At 36.8% G+C, this 16,778-nt stretch overlaps 2 protein-coding genes across 12 annotated transcripts in view; both read right to left on the bottom strand.

The window, feature by feature from the left end:
- Nucleotides 1-1,317: 1,317 nt before the first annotated feature.
- The window catches only part of LOC139766573 (thioredoxin-like), a 19,565-nt gene continuing 4,104 nt past the window's right edge, over nt 1,318-16,778 (bottom strand). Inside the window, exons 1-4 of one of the 11 annotated variants that reach the window (XM_071695403.1) lie at nt 15,341-15,539; nt 9,224-9,457; nt 7,043-7,617; nt 1,318-5,729 (exon numbers count right to left, since the gene is read on the bottom strand). In XM_071695403.1, the coding sequence (XP_071551504.1) occupies nt 5,562-5,729; nt 7,043-7,345 (471 nt within the window). In that variant the 5' untranslated portion in view covers nt 7,346-7,617; nt 9,224-9,457; nt 15,341-15,539 and the 3' untranslated portion in view covers nt 1,318-5,561. The other 10 variants (XM_071695399.1, XM_071695402.1, XM_071695404.1 and 7 more) reach the window with 10 other exon arrangements.
- On the bottom strand, nt 7,480-9,421 carry LOC139766712 (transmembrane protein 218-like). The gene is made up of 2 exons (XM_071695631.1): nt 9,224-9,421; nt 7,480-7,617 (listed from the first exon to the last, which is right to left on the bottom strand). The coding sequence occupies exons 1-2, from the start codon at nt 9,419-9,421 to the stop codon at nt 7,480-7,482; spliced, it is 336 nt and encodes a 111-aa protein (XP_071551732.1).

Genomic DNA, 16,778 nt, shown 5'->3' with positions numbered 1-16,778 from the left:
TGCCTGGGCAACCATATTCATTTACCTTTGAATGCAAATGCCATGCAGTTTTCCTGCAATTCTAAGCCTTACTTGCCAAATATGTATGATTATAACTTTTGTAACTGTATGACACCTTTTAGAGTGCTCTTGCAGCTTTAAAGCTTCACTTGCCTCAGAAGGAAAATGATAAGTCACTGTGGGAGAGAAAGTCCATGATAGGACTAACTCAGAATCCCTTCTCCCAAAGAACACACAGACCCACTCATAAAACACTACTCAAAAATTAGCCAGAAACACATCACATCCCTTAATAGGAAAATCACAAAGATTTTACTCACATTCCACTCTAAATCAACTGCTGACCCACCCTTTACTCCTAGGGACATTGAAAATGCCATTAAAAAGAATTCCCTTGCAGTTGACCATGATAACATACCAAACTTCTGTATATATCATTCAGCCTCATTGCAGTCTAAGCATTCAGGTACCATAAACCCCTCCTGGCTACACAACAAAATTCTTAAAATTTTGTTGTGTAATGACAATCCTAAAAGCATCCAAACCACTCAACTCCCTTTGTTGCAGCTACCCTATATCACTTATGTGATCAATGTCCAGTCTTCTTGAAAAACAGATCCACAACAGAAAAAGGCAAAATGTTCGACTTTCACACTAAGAGCACAGCTTTAAACTCGGTCAGTCCACTACCATACTGCATGTGGATCTCACACAACACATGGTGGAACCCCTTCCAGCACTGTCCTCATGACAACAGATATTAAAAAAGCATTTGGCATTGTCCACAGACACATCCTCACATAAAGATACTTGACAACACCCTCCATAAAAATGACAAAAAGTGGTTAGCCAGCTTCATAGCTGGCCACCAAGCCAGCCACTCAAAAAGGCTTCACCTCCAAAACCCTTAAACTCTACATTAGGCTATCCTAGGGTGGAGTTCTCTTTCCATCCCTCTTTTAACCTATCCCTTCATAACCTCACAATACCTTCTCTAGACCATAATGTGAAAAAGAATACAAGATGTTATCATAACATTAGAAATATTAACAAATATTACATTTTTCTTCCATATATTCATGAGAGCAATCTTTCCTTATCACAAGTATATAAACAGAGGAGAGATCTAACCAGCTCAAAACTCTTTTACTCAAAATTTTAATTCACAAGCTTACCAATGACATGCAATCAAAGACTGCCCATTTATCACCAACTCAGCTATTAAATCTCTTAAGTATAGCAGTGAAATTTATTGCATTTGACATTTTTCACTCGTGTAACCACATGCAAGCAGGGAGAGGGAAAGTAACAAGACACTTGATGCACATTAAAATCTTACTGGATTATTGTACATAAAATATGGATTCTAGTCAAATAAATTTTTCACAATCATAATATGCAGTAATATTCCAATCAGCAAACAGTTTGATCAAAAGCAGACAAACTACTTCATTTGACAGATATTTCACAATTCAATGTTAGGAAATGTTATATGGAAAACTATAGGAATGATTAAAATCAAAAGCCCTTTATAGTATCAGTAAGGTTCACTAAAACATGAAAATTCTTGTGCATATATTAATGCCATTTAGTATAAATGCCTAATTAACATTTTGAGGTTAGTTTTTCACCTCGTTCCTTATATATAAATCTTTTTTCATAATTTACTACACTGACCTTAATAGTTTGTAACTAAAATTGCAGTTAATCCCACTATAAAGTGTTTTTTTCAAGATATTGCCATGGAGTGACCTGTTCATCCTTGCCCTGAATACACTGGGTAAAAAGTATTAAACCACATAATAACCAGTATTTTGAAGGCTGAAAATTCAAGTCTTAGGTAATAAAAGAGAGTCAGCAGTTCCATACATGATTTTCATGTCAGCAATGCATTTTTACACATTACAAAACTCTCATTGCTTTTGGCCATGTTTCTTGTCGTTGTTGATTAAAATAAATTTTCATGGGTGCAAGTGTTTCTTAAAGCATTCATGGTCATGTTCTTTATTCTTAATACTTTCTTCAACATCTTTATTCTTAAAACTTTCTTCAACATTCAGAATACTAAACAAGAACTTCAGCAATGGTCTGCCTAGAGTTGTGTAAATGCTGGATGCCATCCTAATCAAGTATGCCTTGCAATTACATAAATAATTGAGCAAATTACCTTTTCTTTTTAAGACACCTAACATTTTATATTTAACAAGAAAATCATGCTATGTTACTCTACAGGAGGTCACTTTGGTGATGAAATTTTGCAAAAGAAACACAAAAATTAATATACAAAACAGGACAGAAAGAATACTTATAAAGAACTCTAGTATCTAATCAATACCTTCTTAAAAGACTAGTTTTAATTATGTAAAATACAATAACTTTCAAAAAAGGGTGTACAAAGTTGATAATGTGGAAATGATGGCAAGTGTAAATTCTGGAATCATGAATCCAATAATTACAAAATGTTACATTACATTCAGGCTGTACTCTATTCCTTAAACTGAATGTTCTCAGACAGCTCTATTATTCTGTATATAAAAAAGCAGCAGCAGAGGTTATAATGACTATCAGTATGTTTAACTAATACATACAATAGTGCCTGACACTATTAAAGGCATGCTTTTAATTTTATCTTTTAACACTAAAAAAGTTTTTATCGAGGATGTAAGGCATGTGTACGTGTAGGAAGAGAGGAAAGTGATTGGTTCTCAGTGAATGTAGGTTTGCGGCAGGGGTGTGTGATGTCTCCATGGTTGTTTAATTTGTTTATGGATGGGGTTGTTAGGGAGGTAAATGCAAGAGTTTTGGAAAGAGGGGCAAGTATGAAGTCTGTTGGGGATGAGAGAGCTTGGGAAGTGAGTCAGTTGTTGTTCGCTGATGATACAGCGCTGGTGGCTGATTCATGTGAGAAACTGCAGAAGCTGGTGACTGAGTTTGGTAAAGTGTGTGGAAGAAGAAAGTTAAGAGTAAATGTGAATAAGAGCAAGGTTATTAGGTACAGTAGGGTTGAGGGTCAAGTCAATTGGGAGGTGAGTTTGAATGGAGAAAAACTGGAGGAAGTGAAGTGTTTTAGATATCTGGGAGTGGATCTGGCAGCGGATGGAACCATGGAAGCGGAAGTGGATCATAGGGTGGGGGAGGGGGCGAAAATTCTGGGGGCCTTGAAGAATGTGTGGAAGTCGAGAACATTATCTCGGAAAGCAAAAATGGGTATGTTTGAAGGAATAGTGGTTCCAACAATGTTGTATGGTTGCGAGGCATGGGCTATGGATAGAGTTGTGCGCAGGAGGATGGATGTGCTGGAAATGAGATGTTTGAGGACAATGTGTGGTGTGAGGTGGTTTGATCGAGTGAGTAACGTAAGGGTAAGAGAGATGTGTGGAAATAAAAAGAGCGTGGTTGAGAGAGCAGAAGAGGGTGTTTTGAAGTGGTTTGGGCACATGGAGAGGATGAGTGAGGAAAGATTGACCAAGAGGATATATGTGTCGGAGGTGGAGGGAACAAGGAGAAGAGGGAGACCAAATTGGAGGTGGAAAGATGGAGTGAAAAAGATTTTGTGTGATCGGGGCTTGAACATGCAGGAGGGTGAAAGGAGGGCAAGGAATAGAGTGAATTGGAGCGATGTGGTATACCGGGGTTGACGTGCTGTCAGTGGATTGAATCAAGGCATGTGAAGCGTCTGGGGTAAGCTATGGAAAGCTGTGTAGGTATGTATATTTGCGTGTGTGGACGTATGTATATACATGTGTATGGGGGGGGGTCGGGCCATTTCTTTCGTCTGTTTCCTTGCGCTACCTCGCAAGCGCGGGAGACAGCGACAAAGTATAAAAAAAAAAAAAAATGTATACATTGAAATGTATAGGTATGTATATATGTGTGTGTGGGCTTTTATGTATATATGTGCATGTGGGTGGGTTGAGCCATTCTTCCGTCTGTTTCCTTGTGCTACTTCACTAACGTGGGAAACAGCGACTAAGTATAAAATATATGTATATGGTTGCAAGGCATGGGCTATAGATAGGTTTGTGCAGAGGAGGGTGGATGTGTTGGAAATGAAATTTTGAGGACAATATGTGGTGTGAGGTGGTTTGATCAAGTAAGTAATGAAAGGGTAAGAGAGATGTGTGGTAATAAAAGAGTGTGATTGAGAGAGCAGAAGAGGGTGTATTGAAATGGTTTGGTCACATGGAGAGAATGAGAGAGGAAAGATTGACAAAGAAGATATATGTGTCCGAGGCGGAGGGAATGAGGAGAAGTAGAAAACCAAACTGGAGGTCGGGGGATGGAATGAAAAAGATTTTGAGCGATCAGGGCCTGAACATACAGGAGGGTGAAAGGCATGCAAGGAATAGAGTGAACTGGATCATTATGGTATACCGGGGTCAACATGCTGTCAGTGGGTTGAACCAGGGTATTTGAAGCGTCTGGGGTAAACCATGGAAAGTTTATGTATATATTATTACACTTTGTCACTGTCTCCAGCAAATACAAATTATCTTCCTACCAGAGTATAAGTGACTTTATATATATATTTGGCTTAGGAGGAAAAAAAATTTCCTATGCACAGGATCAAAGATATAAAAACACCAAATAGGCATCCTGTTAAGGCATATCTTATGCTCTGTTATACGTTGGTGATTACAATACACTTCGTCCAACTATTCCTGGAATTTAACATTACTACATTACAATATTTAACAAGGATTGAAAACACTGAGGTAGGTTAAAAATCTATAACATTTGTTAAAACTACAAACTTGTATATTTTCTAGTTAATAATTGCTGTTTATCTATCTTAGGATTAGTCTATTACAAATGTACAAATCCTTCCTAATTGCTGGTTGAAAATGCCATGATAGACATTACTACAATTGAAACAGTATTCTGCATTGTTCATTTAATTAAATATTTTATAAAAGTAAAAATCAATATAATCTTTTTTTTTTACATTAATAGCAAATATAACTACATAATTCACTCAAATACTCCATTTGATACATTAAAAGATACATACATTCATAATCCCTTGTCCTTGGAAAGAGCAATATGACTTCTCCAGTTATTCCAATCTAATACTGTATACATTAAAAAATTAACAGAAACCAATAATGATAATTTTCTGTTCTCTGTATCATTGTATATGCCTTCTAAATAGTGCATTCATTCAAAAATTCCATGAGAGGAATAAATCAATCAATAAAACTTATAAACATTTTCAATTATCAGCAGTAATCATTATGAGAAAACAGCAAAAAAAAAGAATCTTTAACTTTTGAAAACAAGCTTTTATGATTTTATGAACCTGTTTCATGAAATTAGAGTTTGTTATTTCATTCATTTCTAGTTTCTGGCAACTCCTATATGACATTTCTCTAAGACAACAATGACTAAAATAACCTCTATCATTTCTCAATTTTAAGTTTATAGCAGCTTTTACAAATGTTACTATCATGGCAAGAACTAAATTGTTAAACTTGTGATGCTACCCATAATTTTAATTACAAATACTAAACTGTATCACTATTAACATAAGGGATAAAGTTTTACATAATACATACTATACTTCACTTGGCATTTTTATCTAATATCTTGTCAACAAAATCTTTAACCTGCTGATGGGATACTAAACCAACAAACTTTTCTATGACTAATCCTCGATGAATTCCCAATACAGCTGGTATTGCCGTAACTTCAAATGCATGAAGGAGATCCACATGGTCATCCACTAAAACCTGCAGAAAAATGTTTTGTTTAAGATTTCTTTCTACATACTGACAAAAGATTAAAAATTGAACTGAAGCAGTCATTTTACCAAAGCCTCAAGTTAAGCTCCCGTGTACCCTCCACCATGAACAACTTTATTTACTGGACCAACCAATCACAGTTCCTAACAAAATTAAACAAGTACTAAACTGTGATTCCCCTACCAGAGACACTAACCTCATAGAATTAACACTTGCTAAATAACATAGCCACTAAACTACATGGTCCATTAGCGCTAACCATCAGGGTTAGATATTTCAGGTAAAAGCAGTATATATTCTTCAAGCCTCTTCTCTGATAATGCAGGAGAAAATTAAGTGATCAGTCAAGCCTCTTTTGTAAAAAAAAAAAAAATGAATAAATAAATCTACACTTTTTCTTCCACCCCAGTACATGATTGGCAAAACCTAAACAAAATCAAATCAAATAAATAATAAAGCAAGTAACAATTATCTTACTCTCTTAAGTGCATCCAACAATGTTATATGGTTGTGAGGCATGGGCTATAGGCAGGGTTGTGCGGAGGAGGGTGGATGTGTTGGAAATTAAATGTTTGAGGACAATATGTGGTGTGAGGTGGTTTGATCAATTAAGTAATGAAAGGGTAAGAGAGATGTGTGGTAATAAAAAGAGTGGTTGAGAGAGCAGAAGAGGGTGTATTGAAATAGTTTGGTCACATGGAGAGAATGAGTGAGGAAAGATTGTCAAAGAGGATATATGTGTCATGCATGCAAAGGCATGCAAGGAATAGAGTGAATTGGAATGATGAGGTATACCAGGGTCGACGTGCTGTCAATGGATTGAACCAGGGCATGTGAAGCGTCTGGGGTAAACCATGGAAAGTTCTGTGGGGCCTGGATGTGGAAAGGGAGCTGTGGTTTTGGTGCATTATTACATGACAGCTAGAGACTTGAGTGTGAACAAATGTGGCCTTTGTTGTCTTTTCCTAGCACTACCTCACGCACATGAGGGGGGAGGGGGTTGTTATTTCATGTGTGGCGGGGTGGCGATGGGAATGAATAAAGACAGACAGTATGAATTATGTACATGTGAATATATGTATATGTCTGTGTGTGTATATATATGTATACGCTGAGATGTATATTTGCATGTGTAGACGTGTATGTATATACATGTGTATGTGGGTGGGTTGGGCCATTCTTTCATCTGTTTCCTTGCGCTACCTCACTAACGCGGGAGACAGCGACAAAGCAAAATAAATAAATAGATATATATATGTACGAGACCATCTACAGAATGTGAAGTATAAGTATCATCTCACCTCTGCTAGATGTAGTCGACCAAGATTTTCTTCTGCAATTTTCTCTAGTAATGGCCTGAGGGAGTGACATGGCTCACACCAGTCTGCGTGAAAGTTAACAATTACGGGTAATGAGTTTCTCATGACTTTGTTCTTGAATTCATCTTCATTATTTATCAAAAACACATCCATAAGGTTTTCACTTGGATGAAAGTTCCTGCTTCCAGTGGAAGCTGCTATGAGCTGCCTTTGAACTAAATTACTGAGGAGAGTCCTGTATGGGACCCTCTGGAAAAATGAACACATGACTGGATTCATTGTCATAATGTGAAAAAGTATTTACGTATATAAATAATTTTTTTAATTTCTTGATATAACTCAAAATATTGCTTTGTACTTATCAAAACTTCTTAAATGCACCAGAGTTATGGCGATCACAGACCAACTCTTAAAGTTTCTTAGAGTTTAACTTTCTTAAGTGGCCTGGCTCGTATAGGCTCAGCCCAATGACCAATGATGGCTCCAAATCCTGCAAGGGCTGACAAGCCCAAAACCAACACAATCACCACTCGAGGGATGAAGAGATGATCAATCACCTGAAAATCATCAACACATGTAAAATATGCAAAAGAAAAAAGACTGTAATGATGATTAGTATAATATTCAAGTTACACACATAGACTTATCAATAAAAAGTCTATCTTTAGAATATATCACTACAATAAAATCACCATACTACACCTCTTTACATTAATACCAAAGGAGTAAAACTATCTAAATGCAATGGACAGTATATGCATTTGCTTTACAACAGCATATATATATGAAAATTAATATGCCAAATACTCAAAAAAGTGATGTGTAATTTTTCAGTGATCTATAATCAATGCCTACATATCAATAAATACCAATGGCAAAACTTTGCCTGTGACAAAGGGTGTGGTTAATTATGGAAATTTTATGAAATACATAACATACTTTTAGTTGAACAACTCTAAGAGACTGACTTTCATAAACATAGCAAAGTACCTTATACTATAAAGACCCACAAATATTATTCAGGGTTTTTGGCGAGACAAAAAAAAATACAGAATACACCGATATAGTACAAGATGCATAAAGTACATTAAAAACTGACCAAACATAAGGGAATACAGAGGTACAATACATTTTGATGAACAAAACGAACAGAAGAAGAATGACAAGAGGCATATCTAAGTGGAGTAAAATGGATATATGAAAGAAATGGGAACAAAGAGAAGGATACTGAATCATCAGAGTTAACCAACGTAATTCTTTTGTGCAAAGGGGAGTTCAACATCCAGTTTTATGATAATCTTGCAATGCATGTTTTGCATAAACAGAGAGGCCCTAGAGGAAAAGCTGATTGCAGGTACTGATAAAATAACAGCTCTGACACAAAGGTTTGATATTCTGGAGGACACTATCAAAACCAGCTCGCTGACAGTATTTGCAAAAGAGCCAGCAACATCAGGAAGCAGCATTAAGGGTGTTCAGACACCCCAAACAACTCCTTTTCTCACTCAGGAAAACAAACCCTTCCAAGTTGTCTGACAAGGTGCTCAAATCATTAAACAATAGAAAATTGGTTTCAGGCTTTGGATGATGTTGAGGACAATGAACATAAGGTAAGGCTTGACAATGACTATACTCCAAGGTTAATTGGAGGAACTGTGCACCAGGAACCCTGAATACTGCAAAAAGTTTCTAGATTCCAGGGTAGATAATGTTGCCGACACTACAGGAGGTTTGCGGTGCTAATCATGTTATTTGCCAAGCACACTCAGGCCCCAGTCATTTAAAATCTTTTCCACTCCATCCTTTCTTCTCAAATTTAGCCTCCTCCTATTCCTTGTTTCCTCCACTTCTGATAAACAGCACTGAGATTCAAGATTCTACTCAAATGAAAGCTAAAGAGAGATTCAATGACTTTTGAGGGCTAAAAACCCAAAGCATTTGGGCAACAGGTTATACAATTAGAATGGCCATCCTTCTTTGAAACATGGTAAACTCATACATGTTTCCAAGATAAAGGAAGACTTTTGGCTTTAAGGCAAGAGGAAAGTTGGCATGCAAGCACAGAAACTGTTTCATATTTACAGTGCTTTAAAACAATGAAGAGGATACTGCCCTATAAATGAAATGCAAGCAGTGCAATAATACTATAACCAAAAACCTTACCACTTCTTCTGCAACAGGCTGGTGAGGAGCTGAGTGTTGGGGGAGAAGAAGTAGAATAAGAGACAGCACTGCAGAACCCAAAGTAACTCCCACTGCTGCAACTGCACGACTGCGCCCACAAGCAACTATGGCCACCACAGATGCCACCCACACCACAACCAGTACGACTACACCTACTCCTACGCCAAGCACGAGCATGTTATTCCACAAAGGTACAACATGCACGTTAACCAGCTGCACAAAACATGAGACTTGTTAATGCACTATACTACATTAAAAAAGTAACACAAACAGAAAATTATTTACAGGGAAATACATACGCAGTATTTCAAATATTTTCATGCATAGTAATTCATGTCATTAGTACTTTATAAGTACAGGAACAGATCAATCAAACCACACAAAAATATAATAATGTATACAAAATTCTCAAGATATCTTGTACTGCGATTCAAAGTATGCAAAAATTCTGGCACAAATATACACACTATGAAAGCTTCAACAAATCATTGATGCTATATCTAGTACTAAGTAATACATCATTATTCTGAACCTTCATATATTGGAATCTATGATGTGACCTACAAACTGCGTGTCTTAGAAGGCGACTTAAAGGAAAGGGAGCGGGGGGCTGGAAATCCTTCCCTCTCGTTTTTTTTTAATTTTCCAAACGGGGAGTAGAGAAGGGGGCCAAGTGAGAATATTCCCTCGAAGGCTCAGTCCTCTGTTCTTGGCGCTACCTCGCTAATGCGGGAAATGGCTAATAGTATGGGAAAAAAAAAATATATAGGGGAGAAAGAGTACTTCCCACGTATTCCCTGCGTGTCGTAGAAGGCGACTAAAAGGGAAGGGAGTGGGAGGCTGGAAATCTTCCCCTCATTTTTTTTTTTCTTTTAATTTCCCAAAGGAAGGAACAGAGAAGGGGGCCGGGTGAGGATGTTTCCTCAGAGGCCCAGTACTCTGTTCTTAACGCTACCTCGCTGAGGCAGGAAATGGCGAATAGTATGAAAGAAAGAATATATATATATATATATATATATATATATATATATATATATATACACACACAATGTCCTTCAACAAAACACACAGCTCAAATTCATGTTCCGCTACTGTTATTGCATTCTAACCACTGCACTAGCATTAAAAAATAAAATCATGCTATATCCAAAGCAAATGGCAAAGTAGAGCTGAAACAGACTTTTATCCTTTTGATTACTGTATAACATTGAAAATTAAGTTAAATCTTCATTGCCAGGGGATGTTAAGGAGTTTATTCATAAATTCTGTTGACTTCTAAAAGTATCTTACTGCCTTTTCCTTTCAGCAACCTCTAACTTTCCTTCATATTTGTAGCCCTCCCTACTTACTGACTTTTCATCAGAGAGAAATATTGATTTCCATCTCGCTCCCTGGTCTCAGTTTATTTCAACAGTGCAATCACAATAAAGGAAAAAGTGGTGCCCTTAAACTATACAATTATCAGCAACAGATGTGCTCGGCTTAGCCAAATCTCATTCATCTATTTTATTACACATCTATATATTTTCTTCATATCTAGCATATGTATATATTTTCCCTATATTTGAAGAACAGGATTCAAAAACATCCCATACTCAGCATGTAGACCCATATCCAATATAATCTACTATATAATTCAATGGCTATTGTAGGAGACTCAGTCGACTAATGAAATCTATATATACTAAATCAAGGTAAAGTTAGACAGGCTAATAGTTATGTTTGTTAAATCAGATCAAACTGGTTAGGAAGGTTAAGTTTCAAGTTGATTAGGCAAGATGATTAAGTCAGGTTAGGTTGTATAACGCTTACCCATATACAGAGATCTATGACGACTTATCATCGGAATTAAACGTGTGGGAAATTTCGTCACTGTTCAGCAAGAGACGAAAGATAATTAATCATCGTCAACAAAGGTCACTGTAATTCACCCGAGTGTATTAGGTGTGCAGCACCTTTAAGAGTACGGTAAGCCCTGGTACCCTTAAGAATGAGAACGGATCTCCATACCTGCAGCAACTTTCCCTTACTTAAAGAGACTGATATATAATAAGTTATAAGATGACACAAAGAGAGAGTAAATAATTACGGTTACCTAACAAACAGCTCATCAATGTCAATAGAAAATGACAAGAAACAGTAAAATAACAGCCAACCAGTCAACACTATATACAACCGACAGCAAACATCACCGTCATCAGCCGCACTTAATGAGATGACGTTTGTTTACATAAATTTCATGAATGAACCAAACTGTGAACTAATTTATCCCTAAAATGGACGACTTTGGTATATAAAATTACATAACACTCCCTGAAATCTTAGAAAAAGAATAAAATTGCAAAAATTTAATATTTTCTGAAGAAATGGATGATTAATGCTTTACGAATGTGGTGTGTTTGGTGATAATTTTAACGAGAACAATTTGCCAGCAACATGGAGCTGTGTGATTACTTTTGCGGTTTTTGTTATCTCTGAGTGCAGCTCAAGTGGACTATTCAGTGTCTGTGACCCCTGACCCACACCATGCAAGACATGGGATGGTTCAAATACTATTATCTAAATGCATGGAACACAGAAATGAAGCATATTTTTCACGATCGTGAATCGTAAGTTGTATTATATTTTGGAGTTGACAACTTTCATCACATTATGCCTAAGAGTAGTAGAGTGAATAGATCATTTCCGGGGGGGGGGGGGGGGGTGTTTCACAACAGTACAACCTCCCTACAAGGCCATCTGTCAAGGCCGCGCGCGGTGCGCCTGTCTCTTCCTAGAAGTACAGGCCCAGACTTACGCTTTCATACTTATATATGAACAAGTTCACCATCTCGTTCCTATTGGTAGATGTGCCATATATCAGCTGTGTCAATTGTTATACTCCTGTCGTGTTGTGATATGACCAATTTTTTTTTTATTGGCTCTGAATGACTGGAGGTTGTGACGTGCGATAAATCAATGGCTCATAATGTTCACTGACATAAGGTCTCAGATCTATAGGAAAATAAAACAAAAAAGGAAGGAGTGGTAATGGCCAATTCGATTAATTCTGAACTTCAACTAGATAAACAAATGAATATATATATATATATATATATATATATATATATATATATATATATATATATATATATATATATATATATATGTGTGTGTGTGTGTGTGTGTGTGTGTGTGTGTGTGTGTGTATATATATATATATATATATATATATATATATATCATATATATATATATATATATATATATATATATATATATATATATATATATATTTATTTATTTATTAAAACGTGAGAATGTTATAAACAACCTTAGTCAGACTCTCATATAAAGATATTCGAACCAGGTGTGTACCCAGTAACGAAAAAAAGACCGATAACGAAGAGATTGGAGCAGCCACTTGTTATTGGGTTTTGGTAATTACATATGAAAAGAAAGAATGAAAGCCTCAAGATCAACGACCTTGTCACAGACAAGCTGAGTCAGGTATGTATGATAAAAGCCTAATACCTACTGATTGCGTTGTATGATTATGCACCTGGGAAAATTATTAAACTTATATTTTACAAGAGTTCACGAAAAAAGATCTTTGAAAAGATATACATTTAGTCAGAGAAATTGACTTGTGGAATTGTTTACACCCTAGTTCAAAAATAGTCTTCTGAGAGGGTTAGATCAGTTTTGATGTGACCAAGATATTCTCAAGTGTTTTATGTATGGCTACATGGTCATTTTTTCCGCGTAAAGGCGTTGAAGATTTTCGTTTTTAATGGCTTTAGCAGTCGATAGTCCTTAAATCCAAACATTCAAAATACTCTATCAGATTATGGAGCTAATGTTTTGACCAGACTGGACCTGAAAGCTCATATTGGAAAGAGCTGATGTAGAATACTTCCACCTTAATCCAGTTATACAATTCTGCCTATGTAACAATACACGCACTAATCCGTGCACGATACACAATGGAAACGAAATGACATCAAATTACATCGTCTCTTCTTACAAAGGGACTCACCGCAGTCTTGTTGGTGGGACTGTGTGATGCATTCAGTACAACATTCCTACACTATCCTGCTGCCAGGTAGGCTCCACGGCAAGAATTATTAGAGTAAAGCTTTCTAGATTGCATAAATGTTTCAATAAAAACTTTGGTTTGGTCCGGGTTAGACAGACCGAGCTCTCAATGTGTATGTTAATAATTGTATGGCATGATCTTTACACTGGCCGATAGTTTATGACAGTCGTTATGTGGGTTAATCATAGGGCCCGACCATCTCAATGTATGTTGTTTTGTACCTATTAACGTAGCAACTTCAAACGTGATTCTCAGTCAGTCATGCATTATGCTCATGTCTTTTTGTCCAATATTGTTACAATTTATAACGTATTGCTCTGATTTTTTTTTTCTTTTTTGTTTCGGAATAAACAGTTGACCGGTGAACAGGATCCTTACGTAACAACTGGTAAAGAAAATTACACAGTCATAAATCAGGGCGAGGGTTGTCGAGCCCTGAGGACCTCATACCCGCACGCCATCAGTGTAGTAAAAAACCCTAATATGTACAGTACTTGGCCCTCGTCAGACACTGTTGCCTCAGTTCGTCCTGATTACTGCAGTTCTAGAAAACTTGGCTTTGGCGGGATTTGGCAAGAATAATTCAGTCCTCTTTGGTCCTCAAGTTTCCTCCTGCATGATAGTATGATAATGGTGCACATTTTGACTTTCAAAGCTCTGTGATTTAACCTTCATTGATTGATGAATGTCTTATAGGACATAGCCTCTTGTATGAGTTCCCAACTGCATTTATATCGTTATACTTCTGTGATTAGCCCATTGTGTATTTAATTCACTTATAAGTTGTACTCTTATTGTTATGAGCACGCTGTATAATGATTTTCTTATATGATATACACGTCACACACATAGGATCCAACACCAGATGTTGATCCATAACGGCTGATAAGATAGTAGTAGCGTATATATGTCTGTATGTATGTATGTATATGTGCGATTATGTATATGTCTAAATGGGTGGATGGGCCATTCTTCGTCTGTTTCCTGGCGCTACCTCGCTGATGCGAGAAACAGCGATCAAGTGTGTGTGTGTGTGTGTGTGTGTGTGTGTGTATATATATATATATATATATATATATATATATATATATATATATATATATATATATATATATGTGTGTGTGTGTGTGTGTGTGTGTGTGTGTGTGTGTGTGATTACAAACGTGTGGAATGAGTACGACAAAATGTATGTCCATACATAAACGCTGGCAACTCACAAAGATTACAGGGCTGCCAACATGAGGCTGGAACAACTGGCACATCCTAGAATATATCGTCGCTGGTCTCAAAATGTTCACACTAGAGTATGCACCGATAATTTCTGGAGCTAGTTTACGTCACAGAAAATTCACTCTGAATGAAGAGGTAAATAAATATCTCTCAAGCACATACTTTCAGTTCAGAAACGTTTATCCTGGTGAACGCACTCCTTGGGTGATACATCTTGCTATGTATTATCAAACACTACAGTCAATAAATTTACATGAGTTTTAGGAGTAATGTTTGATTGGCTAGTCATACCAACTCTACAAATGTCAACCGATAAGCCTACATACCGATATATCTCGGGTAAAGACAGTTACTTTTGAACAGCTCGTTTGCAATAACCATAAACTTGTATGAATTACTGACTCCTCTTTATGATACACTGTTCAGGCAAAACACGAGAGGATTTGATAGTCATTATCATTCCCTACACACACACACACTCCCTGCGAACCGTCTTAGCGACAAATAGGCAAACAACTCATCCCTGCCTTCCCATCTCATCCCATTTTTTAATTGTTCCAAGTCGCTAGATAACTGAATCTCCCGCCACGTTTAATGAGTCAACAAACGTATCACCTTACCTCGTGTACTGCAACGTTCACCCTTTGTGATCATATACACACACCGAGTTAAACATATCCATATACATCATTCTATATTACTGAGATTCAGTATTAGAAATACTTACGAGGATGTGTCTTCACTTGGGAGTAAGCAGTAAGCTGAGTGTTCACTCACAAATGGCTTACCTGTGTCTATCGACCTTCCTCACAAGTATTCTGGGTACCGTAACCAGTTCTTCATTGTGACGTCACTGCTATTGGGTTCAATAATGCCCGAAGAGGGTAATTTTGTTACATATCTCTTTTGACTATGTTGTGTATAGCCAGTGTTAATAACCCAGGTGTAAAACGGATGTGAATGCAGACATAAGTTTGCCGAGATGTGCGAGTCCCGCTGATTTTAGAAGATGACACTGTGGTAGTTTATGGCTGTATATATACACACTGAGCCTAAGTTTCAGTCTTCGAAATTTCTAATGTGTAAAATATCCTACAGATCTACTCGGAATTGCGATGCAACTCTTCCATCGTGTTAGTACGAGTTCCTGCTTGAACGCATCAATGGCTACGTGCGGGACGGCACGGAGCTTGCAAGCACGCTTATTACCGTAAGTATTTCCCAGGACGAACAAAGTCATCCTTAATTGAACGATTGGGTTGTCGTTTTGAGAGACCGCCTTGATAACTGTCATCACATTTAACTTTATCTTTCCCTAATGTAAATTTGATTCAGGTAGTAGATTGTAATATTTGTAAGTTCCAAAATTGTAATTTTTTTTTATAACACTTCGAAGATATACTTAACCCAACGAACTTGGCAAAAAAAAAAAAAATCTTAATTGATATTACCGAAAGGAGTTTAGGTCTTGCTGGGTAAGGTAGTCATTTAAAAGTCAGATTATAGTACAACTAAAACCTTGTCTGCACTAGGGAAAAAATTACGGTTGCCGATGCCATATACTATTGCCGTTGGGGGGGATGGAAAGGAGATAGTCAGTGAGGGAGATCATTACGACAGAACACACTGTACAAACCGTTTAAGCTAATAGAAAGGTTACAGTATTCAAGTATATTCAATACTCAAGGCAAAATACACTTCATGTGTCGCAAAATCCATATGATACTTCATCAGTTATCTGTACAATCAAAACCACCAGACACTACCTTAATTAGCTTGTGATGTTTAGTTAATGGTGAAAGACCTGTGGGAACGAAGCTATCCCTCCAAGACATTTACATATAGATGATAATCGTTAAGGGTTAACCAGATATGTTCACTTGGTGCGACATTCTGTTTTTTACCATATCTACTCTAAAAAGAATTACATGACTTGGACAGAGGTTAAAGATAAATAGTCGTTTCCTTTGATATCCAATCGCTAACGGTTTAAAAGTTTATTGATTTTTTTTCACAAAAAGAATGGAAGGAGTTTAGCATAAAACGTACCATGTATGTACGTATCTATCTATTTATGTCTGTCTATTTATCTATCTACATGATATATTTTTTCTCTTTCTTTTTTTCATACTATTCGCCATTTCCCGCGTTAGCGAGGTAGCGTTAAGAACAGAGGACTGAACGTTTGAGGAAATATCCTCACGTGGCCCCCTTCTCTGTTCCTTC

Source organism: Panulirus ornatus, chromosome 58, assembly GCF_036320965.1.
Source record: "Panulirus ornatus isolate Po-2019 chromosome 58, ASM3632096v1, whole genome shotgun sequence".
Lineage (NCBI taxonomy): Eukaryota > Metazoa > Arthropoda > Malacostraca > Decapoda > Palinuridae > Panulirus > Panulirus ornatus.
This window is presented reverse-complemented; position numbering and strand designations above follow the sequence as displayed.